The sequence below is a fragment of the Platichthys flesus genome, chromosome 12, assembly GCF_949316205.1.
Source record: "Platichthys flesus chromosome 12, fPlaFle2.1, whole genome shotgun sequence".
In the NCBI taxonomy this organism is placed as follows: Eukaryota; Metazoa; Chordata; class Actinopteri; order Pleuronectiformes; family Pleuronectidae; genus Platichthys; species Platichthys flesus.
The window spans coordinates 11233084-11246920 of NC_084956.1; the positions used below are offsets into that span (position 1 = coordinate 11233084).

Genomic DNA, 13837 nt, shown 5'->3' on the forward strand with positions numbered 1-13837 from the left:
AAACACGAAAGAACCCTCTGCCCGCCCCGACTGTATATAAAGGTCCATCCCTATAAAATGCATATGTAAAATCAATAAAAAAAAATATATATTTCTACAATTTATTTGTGCTGGGTATCGTGTTTTTCCTTGCAAAGCAAATAAAAATAAAACAAATAGAACCCCGCCAATATTAAATATCATAGTCGCGCATTTATGACGTCAGGAGGTGAGCGCTGTGTTAGGAAACAGGCTTGTGTAAGTCATAATAAATACATGGTAACAGCTCGTGGCTTTCAACAAAGCTTCATCTCTCACCGCAGCCCGACAGGACGAGACAGGAAGACCCGAACATGTTGCTGTCTTCAGTACGGACCGCCATGTTCTGCGGCTGTAGAGGCGCCAGCAGAGGATTTCAACCCAGCAATGTGAGTATACAGCTAGCCGGTTATGTTAGCTCCCCAGCTGGAGCAGCATTTAAAAAGGTCAGAGAGTTTGCAAGTTATCTAAACACATCGGACATCTTCGACTAATCCAAGCAGCTTAGTGTCCTTAGTGTTGTACTCCTCATCAGTCACGTCCGCATTTTAAGATAACGTGACCTCAGCATCATTGTTTGTAGCTGTAACTGTCATTATAACACAACTGTACGGAAATCACAATGATAAACTCTATGGGGTTTCCCATTATGTGAATACCCTGATAAGGAAATGGTTAATGTATTAGAATTTTATATAAACTTACACGAACGATCACCAAACACACATCGAAATCCATGAATTTCCCCCCTGGGTATTCAGTGAAAATGTCAATAATAAATCCGCTCTCGCAATTTTCAAGGAAGTGAAACAAATGAAGTCCTGGATCCATCCCCTGAATTAGATCTGCATCAAAATGTACATTGAATAATGTAAAATGTCATGCCATAGGTTAATTACACAATATTTAATTCAAATCTGACCACAGGACGTTTTAGACCGGGGGGCCTGTCTCTTTTGATAATTACAGCATTTTGAATTGCCGCAAAAAAATAAATTCTAAAACAACGAGGTAAATTGAGTTTGTATACCTCACTTTAAAAATGTCAGTGAGATTTGTTGCAGCTGATCTTCATATTATCCCAAGTTGGCTACAGATGAGGTCAGGCAGCTGTGAAGGGCAGTTGTTGAAATTTTTCCTCACCAACCAGGTGTTTAAATGCTGGAACACGGAGAGGACCTTCTTAAACCTCTGCCACAAAGTTGGAACAACACTGTTATCTAAAATGTAATTGTGTGTGGTAGCATTAAGAATTAGGAATTTTAAGAACATAGCACAAACCATAGAAATAATCACATACTCAACCATAGTACCTCAAACTTGACCATTACCGGGGTAATTATGTCAATGACTATTCTTTCACGTGTTAAAATATTTCTTTCTCCCGTTCCAAAACATCAGCGGAGTCCGCAGCTACGACAATGGCTCGTGAAGAGAAGTCAGAGCACCATCGCAACACAAGCGGAGGCCGCCTCCGTCCAGGCGGCAGCTTCTGTCCCCAGCGTCGCCTCAAATCGCATCCTAGGTCGCTGGTTACTCGGCTGCAGCGGGCTGGTGGTTGGGGCTGTGGTCTTGGGTGGTGTCACCAGGTATAATTGACTCAAAAGTATCTAAGGTATCATCCATCTTGTTTTTGAAGTGCTGCTGAAAGGTACTCACTGTACAATTGCCTACGTTTCATTCAGGCTCACAGAATCTGGGCTCTCCATGGTCGACTGGCATCTGGTGAGAGAGATGAGGCCGCCTCAGTCAAAAGCAGAGTGGGAGGCTGAGTTTTCAAAGTACCAGCAGTATCCTGAATTCAAAATGTAAGACCCCATCATCATCAACACATACACTTGCCCGGGTTTGAAGTCACTAATAATCAAAAATCCACTTTACTTCAATCATTTGAAAACTAAATTTAAGATACATATACAAGCAGATTCATAATTCAATTGTATATAATACTGTGCTCTGTAAAAAAAAGCATGTGTTGACTTTTAAATTCTCTGTTTTGAATCTGTTTTCGCAGAATGAACCATGACATGACTCTGCCAGAGTTTAAGTTTATCTTCTACATGGAGTGGGGTCATCGTATGTGGGGCAGACTGGTTGGACTGGCATACGTCCTCCCTACAATCTACTTCTGGCGAAAAGGCTACTTTACCCGCTCCATGAAGGGAAAAGTACTGGGGCTTTGTGGATTTGTCTTCTTCCAGGTAACATTGGTGAAGGGAGAGTGATCGTTGGAAATTAATCCCTACCTCACTCTTAGTCTAAGGTTTTACTAGAGATCTAAAGATAACACATGAATGACCGTGTACTTGTGCGTCTCCTCTCAGGGCCTTCTGGGATGGTACATGGTGAAAAGCGGTCTGGAGGAAAAGCCAGAGTCTCATGACATCCCGCGGGTCAGCCAATATCGCCTGAGTGCTCACCTTGGTTCTGCTTTGCTGCTCTACTCCGCCAGTCTGTGGACAGGGCTCACTCTGCTGCTGCCTCATCACAAGGTACAGACACCGTCTTCAGCTTCCTTGTCAAAGATCTGTTCGTTTTTGTGAGAAATAATAATATGGGATGCTGACAAAATAATAATAAATTCCCTTACCAATAAATTCACTAGATTCTTTCTTGATATTTACACAGCACATATACATACAGAGTGGGGTCCAAAAGTCTGAATACTTATCAATCCAGGGCAATTGGTCTCAGACTTTTATAGGATTTATTGTAAGGTTGTTTTTCTTTTTATTTCATGTCTGCTCTCTGCACCTGTGTCTCAGATTGCAGAAACCCCACGTCTCATGCAGCTCAGGAGGTTCGCCAAGGGCACCGGTGGGCTTGTCTTCCTAACTGCTCTCTCAGGTACTGTCTAATGCTTTGTCAGTTCAGTGTTAAAGACCTAAATGCAACTCATTTAGCCAGAGATTGGACTGATCGGTATCTGCAGTCAACCACGACACATGCAGAACTTTATAGAACCGTGTCAAAAATGCTTTGTTTCAGGTGCTTTTGTTGCCGGTTTGGATGCCGGGCTGGTGTACAACTCCTTCCCTAAGATGGGAGAACGATGGATCCCTGATGATCTGCTGGCCTTCTCGCCAGCCCTCAAAAACGTCTTTGAAAATCCCACAACTGTGCAGTTTGACCACAGAATTTTGGTGGGCCATTTTTTCTAAAAAGAAACATTTTGGGCAACATTTTAATTTAAACATCATTTGTACCCCTCTCCATTTACCATTCAATGGAATGAGACACAGCAGTCACTGACCGTCTTCTCTCTCTTCTTTTTGTCTCTAGGCAATCTCCTCTTTGACTGCAATTACAGGCCTCTATCTGTTCTCAAGAAGGATGATGTTGCCCAGGAGGGCAAAGGTCGCCATCAACCTCCTTGCGGCAATGGCTTATGCACAGGTAAGCTGGCAGTCGACCGAGAACGATATAAACTCAAGTCTATTAATCTTCAGTGTCATTAAACTCAAGTATATTGTTCTTTTCAGGTTGCCCTCGGTATCAGCACCCTGTTACTGTATGTCCCCACCCCACTGGCAGCAACTCACCAGTCTGGCTCCGTGGCTCTCCTTTCGTTGGCCATATGGGTTCTGGCAGAGCTCCGCAAATTACCAAAGTGAGGGACTTCTCCTTTACTGATTAACCCAATCCCCACGAGCCACAGCTCAAGCCTCTAAGAGTCAGCGTGACATTGTGAACAAGGCGTTTCATAACTCATGGAAAAAAGGATAATAGAGATTTTGAGATTTTTTACTTGATTTTTATGCATATGCTGAACCAACTGTACTGTATGGTGACAGTGGCTGTTACGTCAAAAGATCAGTGTGAGGTGTTTTGTTTTGCAAGGAATTTAAATAAGGCACGCTAAAGCAAAGACACACAATTTCTTCCAGTTTCTGTTCAGCTTTAATGACACAACAGGATTTCCAGTTCTAAGATACACATTTAATTTTGCCGACTGAATTATTGTTTTTGTTCACATACATTTTTAACAGGGCAGAAAATCTTGTTTCAGCGTAATTACTCACCTGTTGCCTAGTCTTCTCGTACACTGCCTGTTAGTTGACTAAAATGTGGCTGTTGGGATTATGTAAAATTATGTATATTTAAATTATGAACCATTTCTTGCTGACATTGTATTGACATGACACAATATTGTAATGGTGAAACAAAATATGTGGAAACTTGATTTATGCTTTGTACTGTGTATTTAGACATGTAAAGCTGAATTTAATAAATGACAGTTATGTACAGCCTGTAAAATTCAAACTCCAGTCCATTTTGCATAGTAACTGTGATTTTTATTGTCTCTGTACAAAATATACACTTTTAAATACGTAATGCAACCAGCTGAGGCTAGCTAACTAGACAATTGGTACAACGGGTTAGTAGGTTTCGCATTGTTCTAGACACGGTACATGCGGGTATAGACAGGTTTTACTTGTGGTCGGGAATGGAAATTAAAAACTGTTTGCAAGGAACAATCAGAGCCAAACCACGTTTTGTCCCTCTCCTTGAAATGAACAATTAAAGGAAGAACATAAAAGAGAAAGGAAATTGCAGGTTTAAAAGTGCATATTTTCACCAGGGCCTTAGTGCACCCTTATACTGTGCTCTGAGATGGATGTGAAGTTGGAGGTTGAAAAGGTACTGATAACACGGGAGAGAGAATTATTGCTATTCCACGTTATTGTTGGCAATTAAAAGACACTGCAGCCTATTGAAGTACAGCTGGAGTGCCACTGGTACTTACGCCATCTTAGATTAACAGAGTCCTAGTGTGAAAAGGAGCAAATTAATAAATGGTTGCAAATTCTTCATAAAAATGTATTCATTCAACAGTGACGCTTTACCAAACACTTATCTCTGATTGCACCTTGCCCTACTTAGTACACAGCATCTCCCTCTCTCTTCACCCATGGGTGGGCTGCATGTCTTCATATACCTCTTACATCTTCTCTTTGGTGTTACAGAAAGAGGGAGAATAAGGAATGAGAGGGCGGGAATAAATGACAAAATGATGAAACCATCTTTCTCTCACTCACTAACTAGTACAAACCCACATACTATGACTTGTTTTTAAAGTGAATTAGGCTAATTTGATGTAACATGGGTTTAGAGACCCTTTTTTTCTGGAATTGGTAGAACCTGCTACAACCACATGACATTTCCGATTACAAGAAGTTCACAAATACAACCTTCGATCTAATAAACTCCCCTCGAATGTGTATTGATGAGACAAGTGCGACTGTGGCATGTCCTTTTTTTCAGAGAGTCTCATCAACTACTGTGCGATCCCCACGTTTGTACTGTCTAATACCACATCACTAGGAATACTAGGAAATGTACACAGGAAACAGTCAATAGACAGCTACAGCTAAAACTGTAATAGTTTGGAAGGCCGGGAATTATTCTACCAAAATCATGAATGGAGGCGGGCGTCCCGTCAGAGTCTCACATCAGGTATGAATGGATGACATCTCTTTCTGTTACACATGCACACACACACACACGTACACAAAGGGTGAGGCACCTGTGAATGACTAGGAACAGCAGACAGACAAGCAGACTTTGGAGTTTCTCTGTAAATACATAATTGGATATTAGTGACATCATCATGCGATATTGAAATCAGTTCCTCATGGAAAACGACAGGTTTGAACCAAACGGGATCACTTGGATTTCCAATTCATCAGCTGTTTCCCCCAGGAAGTGGCATACTCTCCATCTTGTCCACTAGATGGCGATAGATTCGTTTCTATCATCACAGCCGGTGCATGAACAGTCTGATGTTTCCCACTTGCACAAAAGCAGGATTCACTAATCCACAGCTCAGCTGTCACAGGGAAAGAAGGGAAACGTGTTCTTAGGTAACGGTCTGGAGGAAAACGGCTTCCCTATTGAGTTCAGCCCCGACAGGCTGTGAAAGTTCATCAATATTAGTAATAAATAAAAGTTTTTTAAAAAAGATATAAGAGGTGTGGGGTCTTGGTTGTGCGAGTTACTGTGAGATCCCTGCTTGCCATCTTTCCTTGTATCTCCGGGATAAAACTTAAGTTCTGCATGATGAGGAAGGAGTCGGGGAAACTCCATCGCTGCCACTGGGCGTCCGGGAAGAGAGGCCTCTCCGTGCCCTCGGGACTCACAGCTCTTCAGAGGGACACACGCACGAGTGCTTGCAGGTCAGAAAACAGACACACAGACACACGCATTCACAAACATTTCAATCTGGATACTGCTTACACACACACACACACACAAACACACACACACACACACAATCCCCTCCCTGGTGCCAGAGTCCTAACTGGTCCAGATGTTTAGATGACATTGTCAAACAGCTGCATGGACTGCATGATGTTCTCATCCTATAGACAGAAGAGGAGAGGTTTAAATGAGGAGGCAGTGTCATTTGTCTCATTGTCACTTACCCACACGATTCCCATGAAAACCAGCTTTCAGTTTTCACTTTACCTTTTTGCAAGACTCGATGAACTCATCTACGGTGACCACCCCGTCTTTATTCCTGTCCATTTTCTGAAAGAAAAACATGGCAGCCAGAGACTTACTAATTGAAAAGTTGCTGCATGTTCAAACGGTTTGCATATTTTATAGAACAATATTAATACGATTTCCGTGGTTTTCAAGAGTCATAAAATGAAGGGTTAAAAAAAAAGTTCACACCTGGAAGAAGCTTTCCACATGTTCTCTTGGGGCGTCGTCCTGCATAGTGGGGTATGTGTACTTGCCCATCATGTCATAGATGGACTTCATGATGTCCAACATCTCCTGCAAAGTAATGGACAGAGGGAGGCCTGAACTACAATCACCGCCCTGTGGTCGTATGCCTCCAGTGCAGTTTGCATCTCCACACATTTTTGTTCCAGATTCATATGAGGTGACCTTTGACCTTGGACCAATGACATCGAATCAATTAATCTATGGTGTCTAAGTCACAACGGGTACAAATTTAGGGGCGTTGCCTAAAGGTAGAGGTGGCATTGACCCTTGACCTTTACCATCCAAATCAAATCAGTATATCTATAAATCCAAACCCCCAAAAACAATGCCTCAATAAACTGGCTGTGGTCCATGCGGACATAAAATCATTTAGAAGCCTGTCCTAAAGTCTTTGCATTCTATATACATGGTTTATATATCCATTATTTATTCCTTCTCCTCTTTAGGCTAAAATAACATTTAATAATATTAATTTATAATAGGGGATAGGTATAATAGTTATAGAAGTTATATCGTAGTTGAGGCCATACCATAGGCTATGTTTGACATAACGAAACAGAATTCTAAATTTCAAAATAATAATGGACATATTCATCGATCAAAGGACACCTCCTCATTGTCCTTCAGAGCTACAATATCCAGTCAACATGTGTGTGTGCACGTGCGTGAGTTACCTCTTTGGTGATGCAGCCGTCCTTGTTTAGGTCGTAGAGGTTGAACGCCCAGTTGAGTCGGTCATTAATGGTCCCTCTCAGGATGATAGATAGGCCAAATACAAAGTCCTGAGAGAGCAGGGTGGGGGGGAATTTACTGTATTGTTTTGGTATTACTCATATCTCGACACAGCAAACTAAGTCAAATCTTTATCACAGCATGAATCTCCGTGGACAGTCGAGCAGAGGGAACACGTACAGTGCAATAATTTGTGTGGTGACTTTCACCGGACCACACGTTCGCCTAGAAAACGGACATAAGAACAGAGCTCACCTCAAAACTAACCGAGCCGTTCTTGTTGGTGTCGAGGGCTTCAAACAGGAAATGTGCATACATACTTGAATCTGCAACGGTAGAGACGCACAGTCACCTGTGTGCCCTCAGAACACGAAGCCTTTGAAGAGCTGGGATTAGCAGCGAGATAAATATAGCCCAGATATAAAAATAATTTCAAATACAACTGGAGGCGAGAGGTTCAAGCTAAATATCATGGAATGAAAATTTGCCTTGCCTTTTCTCAGTGCACGTACGATAGTTCAGCAGAGCACATTGACATTGAGTTAATTATATTCCACTCTGTTGTAATGATGAAAAGCTGCGCATGCAGTGCACCCCTGCAGAACTAAATAAATGATGCTGTTTACAGGTCTACCTGCTATTTATGAGAGAATGACGACAAAGTAACAGTAATGAAAGTGTTACGGATGGAGCTCCTCAGGTTTAAAGGTAGGAACTGACAACTCACCTCCCTGAGGAAAGAACTGGGAGTAAATGTGCTGAAAGTTCTCCTCATTCACCACACCGCACGGACACTCCTGGGACAAACATGTGTGAATGGAGAAAACTTGTTTATTCTCATCCAGCACAGAATATACAACAGACATGGTGAAGAGCCCAGCTCTCGCCAGGCCGACTCTGATCTTAATTCCATAAGGACTGTAGCACCACATTTCTTTTTTGCCGTTTATTCATATGTTTCTTATGACTTCTGCCGGACCTACATTTTTAAAGCCCCTGTAGAGGACCTGCAGCTCCTTCTTGGTGAACTTGGTCTGCTCCTGAAGCTTGTCCATGCTTTCAGGGCGATGGCACACGGTGGATAACTCAAAATCATCTTCCACGCTGTCTGTGTGAGGGAGAGACCAGAGTCAGTTTGCATTCATCATCACCACACCCACTAATAACCAACCCCCAGGGACGGTCAGTGACCCGGGTCCAACACATTTTAATGAGGTCATCCAACTGATACTGAGCTCATCATACACTACGAGTCCTATAGGTCGTACACTGAGCAATTTAACATCCTTTTTCATAACAACGTTAATCATTCGATACATAATCATGAGGGAGACCAAGCAACTGCCTCACATCTTTGTTCCAGTAGAAGTTACATTCGTTTCATTTTTAAAGGGTCTGGGGGAGAGTCCCATGCTGAGGAAGCTATAGGATTAATTTTGCGTAAATGAAAATGTAAAGAAGACCTACTTTAAAAGGGGAAACTATCAAATATTCCTCCCCCCCATCCAATATACACATGTATAAAATGTTATATGATGTATCATTAGTTCTCAGACCTCTGGAACCTGCTTTTACCTCTCTTTCTCACACACACGCACCACACGCACAAACACACACACCCACACACACACAGAGGTTTGTGCAGCTATTCTTTTTACCTCTTTTCCTGTAACCTAAGTTTAACCTAACCCCAACTCACATCTTACCCCTGACCTTAACCAGGACCTCAGAAGTGACGTTTTGCCTCGTTAGGACCACGCAGACAAAGACACATGTTCCACTGCCCGAGGAAACAGTATGATCCAATCACAAAAACTACAATAACAGGTCTGACACAATAGCCCCAATAACACCAGGGTTTTAGAGTACATGGGGTTGACTGTGGTTCTGTAGGTGTTTCTACACGGCGGCCACACAAGTTGTCAGTGTGAAACCCGTGTTGCTGATGAGGCTGGACACATGGCAGGAAGAAGACATGTAAAGAGAGTGAAGGAGCACTTGCTTTGACTGATAGAGGGGGTAACCGTGGGCTTGCAGCACGGCAGCAGCTTGAGGAATCGCTGCTTTATGGTTTTTTTGCTTTGGCTGTTGGAGGGATTACCTGCAATCGCCAACCATAGCACAAGGGTTAGACACACACACACACACACATTTATGCACATTATGTTTCCACGTGCACACATGCCTGAAAAACCAAACACACACACTTCATGCAGCCCCGGGTGCAACAACAGACCAAATCAATGCGTTTAGGCAAATTGATAACTGCCTGCAGACCTGGTTCAAGAATGGGAGACCACTTCAAACTGTAGATATCACCAGACAGCAGCAGCACAGCGCGGCCACTAGAAACACAGCTCCTCTAATTAGACCGTCTCGAGGTGTTAGGAAAAAGGACAGACAGCAGCCCTTTAAAACAAGACAACATCAACTGATAAATTCCTCAAACGGCTTGATCAGGACGTCATCTCACGTTTTTTGCCAGATCCATACAGAACTGCACGATCGCCTCAACTGAGCCCATCACGCCTGACAGCACCGCCCCAGTTGGACTTCATGGTGCCGATTTACAGAACAATAATGGCAATCATTTGCAGGATGTGAAACAAATACGCACCCAAGAGCCTGCATACTTACTCTTGCCTCTTAGTTTCCATGGTAACAGTCCCCTCACCCCTTTCAGCAGGACCCCAGCAGTCTGAGGGATGAAGGCCATGATGGGGTGAAAAGTAACACAACCACATGTGCCTCCACTGATAACCTCGCCTCTGTGATGTGTCCGCCTGGTCTGTGAGTCGGCACCGCAGAGCCTCGGGGACTCGGCCCTCCTGACCTCACAGGCTCTGGCGTCATTTGGAGCCAGAACAGGCCGAGCCCATTGTCCGATAGATACCAGATTAATACATCCAGCCGCTCAGCACAGGCCCTGCCCCTCTGCCTTAAGGTCTGTGGTTTGTGTTTACTTGGAATTATATATATTTGTGAGGACCAGTTTGAGCATAGACCTTATGGAGAGAGGACATTTTTGGAAAGTGACATTTTGGCCAGTCCTTACTTTTTCAGAAGGTTGTTGGTTGGTTGTTGGTTAAGGTTAGGATAAGGGTTAGGATTAGGAATTTAGATGTGACAGCTAACGGGCTGGCAAATGCATTATGCATTGTAATGTCCTCACTGAGACAGAAGTACAAGAATGTGTGTGTGAGTGTGTACGATATCATTCCTTTTACCATTAGGACCTAACAGCTTACCACAACACACTGATGAAAGTCAAATACTGTGACAGACAGTCGAAGGTACAAAAGTTTATCTGAGGACTTAAGGTAAGACACAGGAGACTAATTCTGTCACCAGCCATGTAGCCCTCTGCAGAGGATCAGCTGATCTGATCAAAAACTCCAGTATAGCTACTACCTGACCCTGAGATGAGATTGTGCTGTTAACCCCAAACGTTTTGGCACTAATGCTTCAATGAAAGTTTCTGCCGTATAATTACAGATTGCATTTTTCATTTGATTTTGAAATATTAGGTTTACCTCTTCCAAAGAGGCCATGTTTTCACTTTAACTTACTCTGATTTTAATGGCTCTGAAAGCCTGGATTGTAAAATAAAGTTTTTGCCTTTTTGTATACAAAGTACATGCCGCCACTCTGCATTCAACACTGAGCTTAAAAACTGGCAATGTTTAAATATGCTTGCTTTAGGACAGAGACACACTTTCTCTGCCCGCCCCTCATGCCTCTGCATCTCCTCTGTATTTTGGTCCTTCTCGCTGGTAATGACATTTCTGGCTTGTTGTGATGCCTCTGGGGAAATGTACTTTGGCTGCCTTGGCCAAGTCTCTCTTGGAAAAGAGATATTTTATCTCAGAGGGAATAACCTGATTATTCATAATCTATCCAGCCATCTATTTATTCATGTATCTAAATTAAGCTACTGTTGGTTTCTTTGCAAATTCAGGACACAAAGTGTGACTAACATTAACTGGTACTGTGGTTGAAAACAGTCCTTTGTTGAAAACAAGTAGGTTACTGTCTCCTCGCGCTATTGAAGTAACATGCGATCAGTTGGTTCTGAAACCATTTGAAGTTAAAATTGTTTTTTGAGACCGGCAATTCTTTCATTGTGCCCTGAGTAGATGGAAAAGTGAAAACTGTCTAGTGCTCATCAGACACGGGTAAAAAAAGCAACTTTCTGTGTTTTAATTCATCGTGCAGCATTACGACTGCACAATTTGAGTTCAATAGTTTCAACTCAAGAAAATCAAAGACTTTTTCTCCAGGCACACGAGGAACCAAGTTATCTCTCAACTGATGTACAGGCAGCAAACATGCATTATCACAGTTCAGAGCCACAGTGTTACAGTCTAATGCTGATTCAGGAACAGTGCAGATCCAACACTGACATTTTCACTCTCAGCTGTTGGCCCAACTGGCATCAATGATGAGAGAACTTCAGCCGGTTGGTTTCAAACTTAATGTCATTCGTCTCCTCTCATTGTTAACTGTGCTCCAATATCGCATTTCCATTAAGATGAGGGACTCACAAGAGGCAATGAAACAAGAAACGAATGCTCAAAGTCCATGCAGCAGGAGCATCTTGACTTGTAGCCACTCATATGGCTCCTCCAACACTGCACCCAACATTTCCCGTACACGACCTGGTGTGGTACAAGTGCACACCTTCCATGTCCCTTGATTGTTAACAAAGGTGTGGCGCTGCAATATGATGGTTTGATTCTGCTCATGTATCTTGTATCATGTATCAGAGAGGAAGCTGTGAAGTGGGGCAGACAGAGAGATGCGTATCACACCCCCTTATCTCCTTCTCATGCTCAAGTCAACCCCGATGACACAACCGATGACATGCTCCAGATATTGCAAAGCGACCAACTCCTCCAGATGAGCAAACGGATCTTGATGTATAAATGTAACAGGTCGGTGGAGTGCAGGTGAATGAAGATAAGAAGTATAAATAAGAAGTGAAATATTGAATGATCTGACTATCCATCTATGGTGCGTATCCTATGAGGATCATCAGGAAGCCATAGCTGTCATTGGGCGAGAGGCAGGGACCGGTCACTGCATACAGAGACAAACAACCATTTACCCTTACATTCACACTTACCCACAATCTTCTGTGAACCTAATTAACTGCATGTTTCTGTGGGAGGATTCCAGAGAACGTGGAGGCACAACACTACACAGAGAAAGGTCCTGGTCGGCTGACAGGATTGAGTCCAACCTTCTAGCTGTGAGGTAACAGTGCTGGCCACTGTACCCCTATATACAAATATCTTTTTCCAAGTATTTGTTTCAGCTACAATTCCTAGATACATTATGCATACGAAGGATGGTTTGAAACATGGACACACTGTATTTGCTCTAGTATTTCAGGCGCAGACAAAACCATGTCCATGCGCTTGAACACACACACACACACAAACACATACATGCACAAGCACACACACACACACACACACACACACACACACACACACACACACACACAGACAGTACACAGGACAATAAACACTGTGGGTAACATGAAAGCTATTTAGCCTCAATGACACTCCAGACGCACATGCAGACATCCTGCTTTCCAGCAGAGTGTTCTCTCCCTAATGTCCCCTCACCACAGTCATCATTTTGATTTCTGACTCGCCTCTCCTCTCTTGCTTTCCTAGCGTTTCTCTTACCTTCCACTGAAAGGTCGATAAGCCCCAGAAAGTGCATCAGTTTGAGGGAGCTGCAGACCACCAGGAGGATGCCCACAGTCTGCAGCCCCTCCACCTCCCACTTGTCTTTGAAGAACAGATGCATCCTTCCCCGTCCTCCTCCTTCTCTGTTTCTGTCAACAAAAGTCTTCCTGTTGCCCCCCCCGGGGCAACCACGCTACCCCCCTCCTCCCCCCCAGCTCCGACCAGGAATGCACCGTCTTTTTCGCCTCAGTCTCTCCTCTCAGTCTCCCTCTATGTGCCGGCACTCGTCCATCCTAAGTCCTCACGGCACCCCACCCGTTGTCCTCAGCGAAGGTGGATTGTTATTCTCCTCGCTTCTTCATCAAGAGCGGGTGCGTGGCAGCAGGACTGTCGACTTGCTGCTCCACTCACTTCGCCCTCGAGCCTGTCAAAGGTTGTTTAAGTTCCAGGTGAAGTTTGGACAATTCACTCTGTATGTCCTGGCAGGTTGCCGGATACTATTTTCTCTCTCTCTCTCTCTCTCTCTCTCTCTCTCTCTGTCTCTCTCTCTGCTGTTAGAGCTGCCGACTCTCAAACTCTCTCCACTCTCCGCCTGTCCTCCCTCTCTTTCTCGCCTTACCTCCGTCACTATACTCCTGCTGTGTCCCTCCCAA

General features: G+C 43.6%; 2 protein-coding genes across 4 annotated transcripts in view; one reads left to right on the forward strand and one right to left on the reverse strand.

Moving 5' to 3' along the window:
* The first annotated feature begins 208 nt into the window (after window positions 1-208).
* On the forward strand, window positions 209-4268 carry LOC133966316 (cytochrome c oxidase assembly protein COX15 homolog). Its single transcript, XM_062401196.1, has 9 exons — window positions 209-407; window positions 1420-1607; window positions 1704-1826; window positions 2033-2219; window positions 2343-2510; window positions 2784-2865; window positions 3007-3161; window positions 3301-3414; window positions 3501-4268. Exons 1-9 carry the CDS (start codon window positions 333-335, stop codon window positions 3630-3632), a joined length of 1224 nt encoding a protein of 407 aa, XP_062257180.1. The 5' UTR covers window positions 209-332; the 3' UTR covers window positions 3633-4268.
* A 55-nt stretch (window positions 4269-4323) lies between these two features.
* The window catches only part of LOC133966317 (Kv channel-interacting protein 2), an 87108-nt gene continuing 77594 nt past the window's right edge, over window positions 4324-13837 (reverse strand). For 2 of the 3 annotated variants that reach the window (XM_062401197.1, XM_062401198.1), the window contains exons 2-8: window positions 8469-8593; window positions 8213-8282; window positions 7741-7811; window positions 7428-7535; window positions 6697-6801; window positions 6487-6549; window positions 4324-6380 (exon numbers count right to left, since the gene is read on the reverse strand). In XM_062401197.1, coding sequence (XP_062257181.1) covers window positions 6333-6380; window positions 6487-6549; window positions 6697-6801; window positions 7428-7535; window positions 7741-7811; window positions 8213-8282; window positions 8469-8593 — 590 coding nt within the window. In that variant the 3' untranslated portion in view covers window positions 4324-6332. Of the gene's footprint in view, window positions 6381-6486; window positions 6550-6696; window positions 6802-7427; window positions 7536-7740; window positions 7812-8212; window positions 8283-8468; window positions 8594-9487; window positions 9587-13837 lie in introns of all 3 variants that reach the window. The other variant, XM_062401199.1, reaches the window with a different exon arrangement.